The sequence below is a fragment of the Gadus morhua genome, chromosome 11 (genome assembly GCF_902167405.1).
Source record: "Gadus morhua chromosome 11, gadMor3.0, whole genome shotgun sequence".
Lineage (NCBI taxonomy): Eukaryota > Metazoa > Chordata > Actinopteri > Gadiformes > Gadidae > Gadus > Gadus morhua.
In genome coordinates, this window is record NC_044058.1 from 30,511,213 (window position 1) to 30,526,236 (window position 15,024).

Consider the following 15,024-nt stretch of genomic DNA (forward strand, 5'->3'; position numbering starts at 1 on the left):
TGACCAATAGTCCCCCCCCCCCCAAAGGATCAGACCACTGGCCATATGATCAGAGCTGTCAATCAATGACCAGCTTCTGACCACAGCAGGCTTATTGAGTCAAAGCAGAAGAACAGAGTGATGCACCATCAAGACCGGAGGTCAGCTCTTCTACAAATCCTTCTACAGATCCTTCTAGCCACAGATCCTTCTACAGATCCTTCTACAGATCCTTCTACAAATCCTTCTACAGATCCTTCTAGCTACAGATCCTTCTACAGATCCTTCTACAGATCCTTCTAGCCACAGATCCTTCTACAGATCCTTCTAGCTACAGATCCTTCTAGCTACAGATCCTTCTCGGCACAGATCATTCTACAGCTGTTCTGTTTTCTTTCTTGTAATCTGGTGGTCATCAGAGTGTAGTAGTACAGTAGTTGGAGGGCAGATCAATGAGATGAACTTACAATGACGTGTGTCTTCGGTTTACACATTTATTTAAAGGAGAGAAGTAACGTGGAGGACTTTTAAAGCAAGAGGAGAAAGAAGAAGCTCCCCCACATGGAGAAGGTCTTCATGGATGTAATGGATGGAAGTTCTCCTCGGAGGAGGAGGTACACCGTGAGTCGGTCCTCCTGTCTGTCCAGCCCTCCCCAGGCCCGGAGACCCTCTCACCATGGGTAAGAAGGCTTCTTTATATGTATCTTTATGTATTTTTACATATACTGTATTGTCACTAACTCAGTTGGTCAGTGAAGGTGGATGGCGGTGGGGTCATGTGCGTTAGGAATTGGTGCTGGCAGCTGAGTTCTGCAAAACACTAGAGCCTTTAACCCTAACCCTAAACAGGACTCAGTTAACCCTAACCCTAACCCTAACCCTAAACAGGACTCAGTTAATCCAGACAGGAGGCGACAGAGCACTGATGATGGTCTCTAATCGAGACACATCGGGATTGATGAAGATATGCTAACAGCCATATGTGCTACTAAGCCTCTATGAAGATATGCTAGTAGCCATAAGTGCTACTAAGCCTCTATGAAGATATGCTAGTAGCCATATGTGCCACTAAGCCTCTATGAAGATATGCTAGTAGCCATATGTGCTATTAAGGCTATATGAAGATATGCTAATAGCCATATGTGCTACTAAGCCTCTATGAAGATATGCTAGTAGCCATGTGTGCTATTAAGGCTATATGAAGATATGCTAATAGCCATATGTGCTACTAAGCCTCTATGAAGATATGCTAGTAGCCATATGTGCTATTAAGGCTATATGAAGATATGCTAATAGCCATATGTGCTTTTAAGCCTATATGAAGATATGCTAGTAGCCATATGTGCTACTAGGCCTCTATGAAGATATGCTAATAGTAACATGTGCTACTAGGCCTCTATGAAGATATGCTAGTAGTAACACGTGCTACTAGGCCTCTATAAAGAAATGTTAGAAGTAACATAAAAAAACTCTATGACGATATGCTAATCGAAAAATTTACAACTAAGCCTCTATGACGAGATGCTAATAGAAACATGGCTTTATTTACCACTTACGGATGGACAGGAAGACGGATGAAAAAGTAGAGCAACAGACTGACAGAGATAGGGTTAGGTAGAGGTAGAGAGAGAGAGGTGGATAGGAAAGTATCTCCTACATCTGGACTTAATCATGTGGACGGTTAGTCTTACAAAAGTCTTTGTTTGTATTTCAAAGGGCAGTACACTGTTTATTTATGCAAGTGTGTATGTGTGTGTGTGTGTGTGTGTGTGTGTGTGTGTGTGTGTGTGTGTGTGTGTGTGTGTGTGTGTGTGTGTGTGTGTGTGTGTATGTGTGTGTTTGTGTGTGTTTGAGAGGGAAAGAAATAGGAGTTAGAATTTCTAACTGCCAGACTCATATTACCACATACACATGCACGCAAGCACACGCACACACACGCACACATACACACACTATATGCACACTCAATTAAATAGAAACTTAAATCAAGCGCACACACTCACAGTTATACATTCTGTTAATGTATATTAACTGACAATATAACATATGCAAATATATATAAATATAACGTAATAGAGAACATAAAACATTACTATATAACATAGTAGACAACATAATATAAATAAGAGTCTAACTTGGGTGTGTACAACATCAATATCTAATCTCATGTTACAGAACATTAATACAATAAAACAGAATATTGATAACAATTTTCAAGATGAAAACATATATCAGAATTTGAAAAAATTAAAACATTATATGAAGAATTATAATAAAATATGAAAGCAAGACAACTGAATTATAATAAAAGAAAACAAAATATATAAAAACCAGCAGCAGTTTTATTATTGAAATATCAAATGCACACAAACACTCACGCGCACGTGCACACACACACACACACACACACACACACACACACACACACACACACACACACACACACACACACACACACACACACACAAACGCACACACACAGACACGTAAATAAATGCACACATGCAACCGCGCACATGCGACAGTGTGATTGGCTGAGACACCTGAGCTGGCTGGTTAGTGTTCCCAGGTCGGGTTCAGGGCGGGAATGCCTCTGCTCCGCCCGTTAGTCTGGCAAATGAGCGAACCACCAGCGCACCCGCGACCGGAGCCGGGAAGATCGAGAGTAGCCAGCAGAGGCGGTTTCGGAGGCGAGTCTGGGGACTATCAGTGAGTTAGGGTCCGACACCTGTCTGGTTAGTGTTGGAACAAACCCTTACCCCGGGTTAGGGTTTGTTCCAACACTTACCAGACAGGTGTGGGAATATGTTATCTTCAGGTAACTGGTGTCTTGTTCTCTCACAGCCTCAGAGAATCGACTTAGGACCGCAGTTGGCCAATTGGATTTGGTTCTGCATAGAAAAATATGTGTCAAAATTTAGGAAGTGCTCCTTGTAAAGAGACATAATAGTTATGTCTCTTTTCTCTAACTAGATATGTAATGTATTGCTCCTTGTAAAGATACTTTTAATAGTTCTAAATATGTAGTGTATTACTCCTTGTAAAGACACATAATAGCTTTAAATATGTAATGTATTACTCACTGTAAAGATACATATGATAGTTCTAGATATGTAATGTTTTACTCCTTGTAAAGATACATATAATAGTTCTTGATATTTAATGTAAGCGTAAATAAAGCAATTGATTGCGGTGTTGGCGCTCCAGATGTTTCCCGCAGCTGCCATATTGACAGAGGCGGAGTGGCCGTCGGGACGATCGGGAGATTTCCCGGTCGGCCGGCCGGCCAGCGAGGTCAGGTGGACCGGCCCACAGTTGTGAGCGGCCGCGAAGCGTCTGCAAGCCGGCCCTGAGCATAATTTATTGCACGTCAAGACGCCGTGAAAATCCACGAAATAAACAATATATGTCTCGAGAATATCGAACCAATATTTATACCACTTGCTTACTTTCTATGTCTCATTCATGTTTTTTTTTTTTATATTATTTTTTTTACTTCATTTAATTCTTCATTATTCAGGCGTTACAGAACTTTCATAGCCATAAATAAGTAATACGAACTACAGTTTACTTTAATTTGTTTGTACTTGAATTGACGTAGAATGGAGCAAAGACTCTGGGATTGGGAAATGCGTTTATCCAATAACCAGCTTGCAGGGCAAGTCCATTTTCGGAAATGTAGGGGGATATGAGCGGCCCCACGTCTAATGGCATGACCCTAAAGACGCGTCAGACAGAGAAGGCGAGCAAGTTCTTGGTTGCTTGCTTTTGTTTACCGGCGTTGCTATGGTTACCGGTCTTGTAAGGAAGTGCGCCAATTATCGGAGTGCCAATTCTCTTCCGCACAGAGCAGAACTGTGGCCTATTTTACACATTTTTATTTTCTTAATTATAATTATATCATTCATTTGTACCGATTTTTTTTTTATTACTGAAAAAAAAAAAAAAAAACAACGTTGTTGGCGGGGAGGGGTGTGGGGGGGGGGGGGGGCGGACCGGGGAGGATACTCCCGGTGGCTATTAGTGTCCCACTCCGCCCCCTGCATATTGATATGGTTTGGTGTGCTTGCGAGTCTAGTTGTGGTTATGCATGTATATTGTCTCCATGTAGTTGTGTTAATTGTGAAACTAAGAAATATCAACACAACTGATCCACGCAGAAACACAAAACATGAACACAGTTAACACACAACTGAAAACATCAATGCTAATGTGTGTAGCAGTGTGTTCATTACTGTGATGTGTAGTTGTGTGAGTTGGGTTGACGTGTGTATTTTATTTTCGTAGTTGTGATGCAAACGCAGTATGTGAGCAGCGCCAGAGGAAGGGAGGATCAGAGCGGACCCACCTGGACCTCGACCACTCACAGCCCCCCGGGAGGAGGAAGCCTCACCTGGTCAGGTACACAGACACACCTGGTGAGGTCTGACACACCTGGTCAGGTACACTGACACACCTGGTGAGGTCTGACACACCTGGTCAGGCACACTGACACACCTGGTCAGGTTCACTGACACACCTGGTGAGGTCTGACACACCTGGTCAGGTACACTGACACACCTGGTGAGGTCTGACACACCTGGTCAGGCACACTGACACACCTGGTCAGGTTCACTGACACACCTGGTGAGGTCTGACACACCTGGTGAGGTCTGACCCACCTGGTCAGCTACACTGACACACCTGGTCAGGTACAATGACCCACTTGGTCAGGTTCACTGACACACCTGGTCAGGTACACAAACACACCTGGTGAGGTCTGACACACCTGGTGAGGTCTGACACACCTGGGAAGGTCTAACAACCTGGTCAGGTACACAGACACACCTGGTCAGGTACAATGACACACCTGGTAAGGTCTGACACACCTGGTGAGGTCTGACCCACCTAGTCAGGTACACTGACACACCTGGTCAGGAGCACTACAGAACCCTCAGATCCATCATGGGTCACTTCATTTTTGTTTTACTATCTATCTCCTCGTGTGTGAGATCAACCATGACACCATGTCACTCAGGTCGAAGACGTTTGACCATTCCCTGCTGAACCACCTGCCACCAGACACTGGAGCCAAGGTAGAGCAGAAGAAGCCTCACTACAGCCAGGTGAGGCGGTCTGGCCACCAGGGGACATTTATAGATTTAAATATCATTGACCAGTGTCATGTAATCTTGTCATCTTCTCTCTCAGCTTTCCAAGACTAACTCCCAGTATCATAAAGTATTTAAGGACATCTGCAAAGAGGAGCTTCTCCGTCAGAGTGAGTCGCGATGACCAACCTAACCCCAACCTCCAACCTTAAATACCAAAACTATTCTGCCTTCAACACTAGAACTCCATGGTTTACACTGGATGTGCACCTGTGTGTGTGTGCGTGATTGTGCATATGTTTGTGTTAGGTTATACGTGTGCGTTGCAGAAGGACATCCTGTACCAGGGAAGACTGTTTGTCTCAGACAACTGGATCTGCTTTCAATCTAAAGTCTTTGGCAAAGACACCAAGGTAGGAGACAAGGTAGCTAGGAGACAGGAGACACAAGACCACAAGGTAGCAAAGAGACAGGAGACACAAAACCACAAGGTAGCTAGGAGACAGGAGACACAAAACCACAAGGTAACTAGGAGACAGGAGACAAGGCGACAAGGTAGATAGGAGAAAGAAGACAAGACCACAAGGGGGCTAGGATACAGGAGACACAAGACCACAAGGTAGCTAGGAGATAGGAGACACAAGACCACAATGTAGGTAGAAGAGAGGATACAAGACCACAAGGTAGCTAGGAGACAGGAGACAAGACATTGAGGGAACAAGGAGAAAGGAGACAAGACCACAAGGGAACTAGGATACAGGAGACACAAGACCACAATGTAGCCAGGAGACACAAGGCCACAAGGTAGCTAGGAGACAGAAGACACAAAACCACACGGTAGCTAGGAGACAGGAGACACAAGACCACAAGGTAGCTAGGAGGCAGGATACAAGACCACAAGGTAGTAAGGAGACAGGAGACAAGACCAAAAGGTAGATAGGAGAAAGGAGACAAGACCACAAGGTAGCTAAGTTACAGAAGACACAAGACCACAAGGTAGCTAGGAGACAGGAGACAAGACCACAAGGTAGCTAGGATACAGGAGGACAAAAGACCACAAGGTAGCTAGGAGACAGGAAACTACAAGGTAGCTAGGAGACAGAATACAAGACCAAAATTTGGGTAGGAGGCAGGAGACAAGACCACAAGGTAGCTAAGATACAGGAGACAAGACCACGAGGTAGCTGGGAGAAAGGAGACACAAGACCACAAGATAGCTGACACACTGACTATATGGTGTGAATATAGATACAGGACATATCCAGTCTGAGGACATATCCAGTGTGAATAAGGATCCAGTATCAATGCAGAACCAGGGTAAACATTAAATAGATTGGGTCTGAAAAGAGATCTAGCCTCACTGTCGATCCAGTGTGAATAGATCCAGTGTAAAAACAGACCCAGAGTAAATATAGAAGAGATCGAGTGTGAATATAGATCCAGTGTAAACGTAAAAACTATCCAGTGTGAATATAGATCTAGTGCTTATTACAAATAGAGCCAGAATAAATTTGGCTCAGCTTTGGAACAACTTTTTCTCAAACAGATCGCCATTCCAGTGGTTTTTGTCACAAACATCAAAAAGACCAAAACCGCCATCTTGGTCCCCAATGCCCTGGAGATCTCCACATCCAGGGACCGGGTTAGGATTATTACCTATCAATCATAAATCCATTTTTATCCATCTATCAAACTGATCTACATCTAAACTGAACAACATCTGAACTGAACTAGATCTAAACTGAACTACATCTAAACTGAACTAGATCTAAACTAATCTGCATCTAACCTGAACTAGATCTAAACTAACCTACATCTAAACTGAACTAGATCTAAACTGACCTACATCTAAACTGAACTACATTTTAACTAATCTACATCTAAACCTCTATCTTCCAGTACGTGTTCGTCTCCTTCCTGTCCAGAGATAACACATACAAGTTCCTGATGTCTGTCTGTCTGCACCTGGAGGTACAACTGTATATTTCTGCATGTCTGTCTTTCTGATTCTGGAGGTCTGTCGGTCTTGAGACTAGAGGTAAACCTGTCTGTCTGCATCTGAAAGTTTACCTGTCTTCCAGTAGTAAATCAGCATTAATCACAGGAGAGAATGGATACATTGTGGACTTTCAGAATAATTTATCCTTCCTGATTTTGGAAAGGCTTAAACTGATGCTAACAGAGGTGTGTGATCTTTGAATGCCAAATGAATGGATGCAGACGTATCATATTCAAGATGTTCTTGTGTCTGCAGGAGAAGAGTCCCTGTGGCAGCCCCTTCCCCTCAGCCGACAGCAATTTCCGGGTTCAAAGGTCAATTCCATCCCCACACTTCCCACTGGTAAGATATGAATGACTGTAGGAAGACAGATTATTAATGGTATCACCAACCGGACATTAGAAGTCCCTACGAACAGGCTAGAAGTAACAGACATTTAGATGAACATTCTGTCCTTCAAAACAAGACTTGTATATACTATTTTATAAACCTTGTGTATGAGTAATTGAGTGACTGGTTAGGGGGCTAGCTGACTGATTGACTGTAGTGGGTGCTGGTTGGCTGACTAAATGTGTCTTTCTGCAGGGGTTCCCCGCTGATTTCAGTGAACTGGGAGTGATGAGAGATGATCTGGAGGAGAGTAGTAGCTCTGACTCTCCCACCCAAGAGATGGCTGGTTGGTCAGACGACCATAACCCTACCTAACATATCCCTCACCCTAACCCTGACCCTTACCCTTAACTCTACCTAATATTCCTCGCCCTCACCCTAACCCACATCCTAACCCTAACTCCTAACCCTTTGACAAAAAATCCAAATTGGGCAGTGTAAAGTTCGGGAGAAACGGGTTAGGCACTAGAACGGTAGAAACTTCCAGATTTGGTACTCGTGCCGCTCAGCCAACTTAAGAGGCTGAAGCTTCAAACTTATACTAACCCTAGGCTGTTGGTGCTACAACATACCACAAGCTCGGACAGAAACACCTTTACCTTGGCCTTTTAGAGAGGGTGAAATGTGCTTCCAAAATGCAATTCTAAGCGAATGGGGAAAACCCTAACCTACTCATCCCCCTTCGTCCCGTGAACGATATATTCGACTGTCTGCCTTTTTGACAGACAGGAAAAAGAATAGCAGGTTTATGAACTACTATATCAGAACTACTCAGATGTGTAACCCCAAAGTGCCTCTCACTCAGCATTTGGGGAAGAAACATATTAAGAAACAGGCAGTTGTCACCGCCCTGAGACTTGTCAAGCTTATTACACGGTCTGACTGGGACCTCCTCCACTCCGAATATCAGGACATGAATCTACTTCCAACTTCCGAATTGTAGACATAAACCGATTGCTGTTGGTGGACTTTGAGTATAAATACATTTTGTATTTACTTCCAAATTGCAGATGTTTAGTTTTACCATCGTTCACAACACATCGTTCACAACCTAATATATCCGCCACTATGACCCTAACCCTTAACCCTAACCCCAACCCACATCCTAACAATTAACCCTACCTAAGAGATCCCACATCCTAACACTAACCCTTAACCCTACCTAACACATCCCTCACCCTAACCCACATCCTAACCCCAACCCACATACTAACCTTAACCCTACCTAACATATCCCTAACCCTAACCCACATCCGAACTCTGACCCTTAACCCTACCTAACATATCCCTCACCCTAACCCACATCCTAACCCTAACCCACATCCTAACCCTAATCGTAACCAACATTCAATTCAATTCAATTCAATTTTATTTGTATAGCCCTTAATCACCATTACAGTCTCAAAGGGCTTAACAGGCCAAATATTTGTGACACCCCCCTTTACCCATGCCCCCACACGGGCAAGAAAAAACTCCCTTGAATCAGCAAGGAAGAAATCTTGAGAAGAAACACAGTGTAGGGGATCACTTCTTCCAGGGATGGTCAGGAGTGCAATGGGTGCCACAATTGACATACAGGTAAATACATGCACATCATATTAAAATGGTGATGGGGTTCTGGCCGGTTATCCATGAGTAGAGTCCAGGCATCCAGTCCAGCACCCGCAGCACGCTAGAACAGACAGAATAGTGAATTAGAACGGAAAAGTACACAACATTCTAACCCTTAACCCTACCTAACATACCCCTCACCATAACCCACATCCTAACCCTAGCCCACATCCTAAGCCTAACCCACATCCTTACCCTAACCCTTCATCCTAGCACCACAACCCTCACCCTAACTATAACCCTAACCCACATCCTAACCCTAACCCTTAACCCAGGCCTATTCAACTAGCGGCCCCTCTTAATTTTTTTCTGGCCCGCAAGAGGTTGCATGCAAAAAAAAAATTAAATAAAGGAGAAACATAGTTGCATGCAAATCAGGTTTCTGTGTGTAGCCGGCGATACTAGCCAGTATCAGTACCCCACAATCAGGAACTGGCATTACTTATTCTGACAATGTTTGGCTCAACCGATACATGTGAGTCTAGCTTTTCTCATATGAATGCCATCAGAACAAGGGCACGTTGCTCCATGACCTATGAGAAGCTGCATAAGAGTCTCAGGATGAGCCAAACTAGGCAAACAAGGCAGTGCAACCTTTCTTACTGACTCACTGGCTAAAAATGTCTCATATGTACAGTAGTTCTGTTTTGTGATGATTCAGACAACATTGTTGAATTCTAAATACGTGTCCAAAATATGTGAGAAAAAAATCTTTTAGAATGATACGATTAAAAGTGAAGAAGGAAGGAATGCGTCTGACAAGTTTATTCCATGTAGTAGTACTATATATATATTAAGTTAACACTACTTTAAGTACGATTGATTTGCAGCGATTGATTCACGTAGTTTTACTCTGTGTGGCCCATGAACCCCGAGTGGTTTTCCTTTTCGGCCCACTTGTTAAGGAGGTTGAATAGCCCTGCCTTAACCCTACCTAACATGTCCCCCCAAAACCACACATCCTAACCCTAACCCACATCCTAACCCTAACCCTTCATCCTACCTAAAATGTCCCTCCCAAACCACACATCCTAACCCAATGGTCCTCATTCTTCGATGTCCCCTTACATTCCTAGAGTATCCTGTTCCAACTCTTCTCGAGGTTCTAAAGCACCCTGATGAACAAGTTCCCCTGGACCGGACGACCCAGGAGATTCCAGTGCTCCAGGTTGATGACATGTGTTCAGGTTGGTTACCTACCTCCCTAACCTCCCCTAACCATCACTCAGTGAAGAGTTACCTTCCCCCCTAACCTCCCCTAACCCTCACTCAGTGAAGAGTTACCTTCCTCCATAACCCTCCATAACCCTCACTCAGTGAAGAGTTACCTTCCTCCATAACCCTCCATAACCCTCACTCAGTGAAGAGTTACCTTCCTCCCTCACCCCCCCCTAACCCTACCTCCCCCAGTCAGTGAACAGTTACCTTCTTCCCTAACCCTCCCCTTATCCTACCTCCCCCAGTCAGTGAAGAGTTACCTTCCTCCATAACCCTCCATACTCACTCAGGCTGAATCCCAATACAGCTCTTAACCCAAAATCTCAACACTACGCCTCGCTGTTGCGCGTTCACATGCAGGTTAGTCGTTTCCCGAAAGTCATTTTATTGAGGGGTAAGGGGTAAGGTGGAGGGCTTACAATCCTCCAAAAAAATGGCAAATTCTCCGGCAGGGGTAGCTGGGCGACAGTCCAGCAGCTCTGCTCCTGGAGTGCAATCCCTTTCTCCTCCATGTTGCAGTTAAATATGGACTTCAAAGTCAAGGCCAAAGTTCCTTTCCCCCAATTCTTCACAACCATGGCCGAGATAACCCCCACTATGAGTCTTTACTTATTGTGGAAGTAACAGAGACCTCAGACACCGTCTTTATGATTCATAACATCATCCGAAGCGCACATAGCTTTTGGCTGTGATATTAGATATAATATTATATATATACCTATATATTATATAATATTATTATATAATATTATATAGATATAGAGCTCAAGGAGTCCGCACACGGCAACAATCACTTCTCCTCCATGCTGTGGTTCACTCTGACAGCTCATTGGTCAATGGGCAGCAGCTCATTTGCATTAAAGCTACAGACACCAGAAACAGCGCATTGTGATGGGACTGAAACAGAGGGGACTAACTTTTCTGGAACTCATATTCAATGTTTACTCGTTGGGAAAACACCATAACATGGGTTAGGGTTAACCCTAACCCTAACCCTAAAACACCATAACATGGGTTAGGGTTAACCCTAAACACCATATAAATGGACTGCAATTATATAGCGCTTTTCTAACCATTGGCCACCAATATTGCCTCACATTCACCCTTCACGCACACATTCACACACCGTCGAGCTAACAGTCAGGGTTCGGTACCATGCTCGAGGACACCACGACACCGGGGATCAAACCAACAACCTTCTGGTTACCAGCCAACCCGCTCTACCTCCTGAGCTACACCCTCCCCTCAACAACATCACATGGGTTAGGGTTAACCCTAACCGTAAACATCATTATAGTCTCCTTTAAGACCTTTGGGGCAACTGGATTAGTGAACAGGGACTCCAGCAGCATCCATCCTTAGGTTAATGCTGTGCCTGTGAAGACCAGTAGAGTCCGGTAGAGTCTGGTAGAGACAATAAGAGTCTGGTGGAGTCCAGTAGAGGCCAGTAGAGACCATTAGAGTCTGGTAGAGAAAGGTAGAGTCAAGTAGAGACCATTAGAATCTGGTAGAGTCCAGTACAGTCCAGTAGAGGCCAGAAGAGTCTGGTAGAGTCCAGTACAGACCATTAGAGTCTGGTAGTGTTCAGTAGAGACCATTGGAGTCAAGTTGAGGACAGTAGAGTCTGATGGAGCCAGCAGAGTCTGGTAGAGGCCAGTAGAGGCCATTAGAGTCCGGTAGAGTCCGTTAGAGTCGAGTGGAGTCCAGTACAGACCAATACAGTCCAGTAGAGAACAATAGAGTCTGGCTGTGTTTGCAGGCTCCTGCAAGGTGAAAGAGAGAGCGATGACGCCCCCAACCAGTCCTAAGTCCGTGTCCATCAACACTCTGCTCTTCATCTACCTGCTGCTGTGAGTTGACCCCCCCACAGCCCCAGTTGGTCACCTGTTGACTCCCCTACTCAGTCCTCCACAACCTCTGGCCTTCACTCTTTCACTCCTCCACCCTCTCATTCATTGTGTGTGTCTGTGTGTGCATGTGTGTGTGTGTGTGCTCGCTCCAGAGTGTGTGTGTTAGTTGTGTCTTCCTGCTACATGGCGTACAGGATCTTCTCTCTGGAACACACTCTAACCTCCATGAGCGACCTCTCCAAGTACCAGTAAGACCTAACCTACGTCCTTTAACCTCTAACCTCTTATAATGTCATTATATTATCTGGAATAATCAGTAATTTAATAATTTTACTTCTAATAATCGCATAAAATAATTGTATAATCAAACTTCTAATAATATAACCTAAAACTGAATCTCTAGTAATCGAATTTGATCATCTAATGATCTAAACTCTAATAATCAAACCTATAATTGTATTATTTTATAATCTAAACTCTAATAATCTATTTATCTCAATTTATTATCTAAACCCCTTAGGTTACATCTACTAATCAAATCACAAATAATCTTAACTCCTTAGTTCAACTCTACTAATCTAAACGGTCTGCAATAGGCCCTGATAATAATAATAGTAAACACATGATGTCATCCTGTGTTCCAGAAATGAGTTCCAGGGAGGACCTGCTGAAGTCCACACAGAGCTCTACTCTGAACTCACCCTCAGTCTCATGAAGCTAGAGACGGTCTGCTTACCTGTTTGTCTGCCTACCTGTATAATAATGCCATGGCATTCTGGGGATTTAACTGGATGAAAGAGTAATATCAAATCACACAGTTAGGAGCTCTATTCTGCCCACATGGCGATGCACTACACAGATTTAAACTGTAAACTGAGAGACATATCGTTTGAGAGACGACATGGGCATTATAATTATGTGAACGAACGAATAATAACTATAACAATAAGAAGCTAGCATTTTCTTCTGATGCCACATGCTAGCTAATGCAACTTCCGGTCCCAGGTCCAGAGGAACCTCCAGAGACTGCTGGACGAGGTTTCTGCTTGACTTCATCACTGCTGGATGACGTCATATCTGCTGGATGATGTCATCGCTGCCGGATGATGTCATTGCTGCTGGTGGTCGCTGTGGATAAAACAACTCAGCGCTGCTACATGTTGAGCTTGTAATCTGAGGGCTATGATGCTATTTACAATGCATCGTGGTTGTTTTTTAGCCGCTGGGATAGCTTAGCCTCTCTATCATGTGATCAAAGTTCCATTAGGATTGACACAGCTGGGCTGAAATCAAATGAAGAAACCTCAATCTTAAATAGATACAGCACAGCACTAACTATCAGGACAAGCCTGTGGGGCTGGGCTGATAGAGACTAACCACATCCCATGCCTCCCTATTTTCGTCCTGCCTTAATTTTGAAATCTGTCATATCAGGGTTGGGTCAGGGTTAGAAACTGATGGTCAGGGTTAGATGGCTAACCCTTAACCTGTTCCAGTGTAAACTGCTACTGTGTGTTATTTTATGTTGAGGTGTGTCTGTAGTTCAACTCCTTAATTAATGTATTTGAGGTTCAACAGTGAATATCCAGGGTGTCCAAATGCAACTGGTAACCTCTTCATATGTGAAGTTAAAGATAAAATATCGCAAAGTTAGCGTTTTGACATCTTTTGCATTCAGCTGGAATTGCTGCGGTGGTCTGATGGGTTAAGGTTAACAACTTTCACTTATATGATGACAATGTTCTTCCTACCTTGATTTTTTTCTGAAATTGAATTTACTTAAAGGTAGAAAATGTAATATTTCGGCATTAAAACATACGTACAAATGACAAGATATATGTTACATACTTTATTTTCTTATGCACTAACATAATCCCAAATGTTTTCAGCCATTGCTAATCTCATAGTGAAACCCGAACTTTTGAAATAGAAACGTCCCGGGCAATTACGTTGAGTCTTGACGCCATAATTTCCCTTTAAGAAAAAGTATCCAGTAATACTGGAAACACGGGAAGCATAGGGTTTAAGAACGGACGACAGAAAACTAGATAGCTATCCACTATATTGTGTGTTCAATGTTTTTATTTCTCCCTTGTGATGGAACACGATTATTATGACTACTGTTGTGATATGTAAATGGTACTAGATTATAGCTATGCAGAGTGACACGTCACTCCATGAGCAGCGTAGGAATAGCGGTGTTGGATTGTTCCTGAACCTAACCTGAAGTAAAGATACGTTGGATCGTGTCCTCAAGTCTTATTCCTTATCTCTAAAGATCACTTCATGGTGGCAGCGGTGATGAACAGCAATAAGACCGCTCTACGCCGACGTGAGTCTCCAAAGTAATTGTCAGAGGATAATTTGTATATCGCCAGACGTTGATTAAGTGCATTAAAAGACAAAATGGCATCACATCTACAGATGATGAACTGGTCCGAACCGGATCTAAGTGAGGCTATCTCACTGTTTAGACAGAAAATGTGTCTTCATCTAGATGAAACGGGGATGAAGGGCTAAGAAGGCTAAATGCTAGCGGACTCAGCGATGACAAGAAAAAACCCACCAGTTTGTGGGCATTTTCCGAGGACCAGTTTAAGCTTAATTTGAACTTTAGGATACACAGACTCCACCTAATGCAATACAGACCAAAACCGGATGAAAATATTGTGGACTTCATGACTAGAGCCAGAACTTTAGCATTGAAGTGCAAATTCACAGAAGGGGAGTTGCATGAACGTCTCATTGTGCTCATCATTGCTAGCACGCCACACAATGCACTGAAGAACGACCTGTATGGGAAACCTCATGGCTACTCCCTGGCTGATGTGTTAGAAGAAGGACGGAAATATTAAGCTTCATCAGCAGGGAACCAACAGCTAAACCA

The 15,024-nt window shown here is 43.6% G+C and overlaps 1 protein-coding gene across 2 annotated transcripts; it reads left to right on the forward strand.

Moving 5' to 3' along the window:
- Positions 1-23: 23 nt before the first annotated feature.
- On the forward strand, positions 24-14,386 carry gramd2b (GRAM domain containing 2B). 2 transcript variants are annotated; one of them, XM_030370751.1, is made up of 14 exons: positions 24-140; positions 484-659; positions 4,267-4,380; positions 4,997-5,084; positions 5,170-5,239; positions 5,379-5,482; positions 6,616-6,711; positions 6,969-7,040; positions 7,324-7,410; positions 7,654-7,744; positions 10,146-10,256; positions 12,047-12,137; positions 12,290-12,385; positions 12,782-13,460. In XM_030370751.1, the coding sequence occupies exons 2-14, from the start codon at positions 541-543 to the stop codon at positions 12,930-12,932; spliced, it is 1,290 nt and encodes a 429-aa protein (XP_030226611.1). In that variant the 5' UTR covers positions 24-140; positions 484-540; the 3' UTR covers positions 12,933-13,460. The 2 variants fall into 2 exon arrangements, with proteins under 2 accessions (XP_030226611.1, XP_030226612.1); XM_030370752.1 differs by having other exon boundaries at positions 87-659; positions 12,782-12,863; positions 13,143-14,386.
- The last annotated feature ends 638 nt before the right edge of the window (positions 14,387-15,024 follow it).

What these genes read in the sequence shown, in the direction of transcription:
- gramd2b (XM_030370751.1), top strand. Translation starts at nt 541, where the DNA reads ATGGAGAAGGTCTTCATGGATGTAATGGATGGAAGTTCTCCTCGGAGG. An exon ending in CTGTCTGTCTGCACCTGGAG is followed by an intron (nt 7,041 to 7,323) that starts GTACAACTGTAT and finishes TTGTGTCTGCAG; the next exon opens with GAGAAGAGTCCCTGTGGCAG. An exon ending in GGTTGATGACATGTGTTCAG is followed by an intron (nt 10,257 to 12,046) that starts GTTGGTTACCTA and finishes CTGTGTTTGCAG; the next exon opens with GCTCCTGCAAGGTGAAAGAG.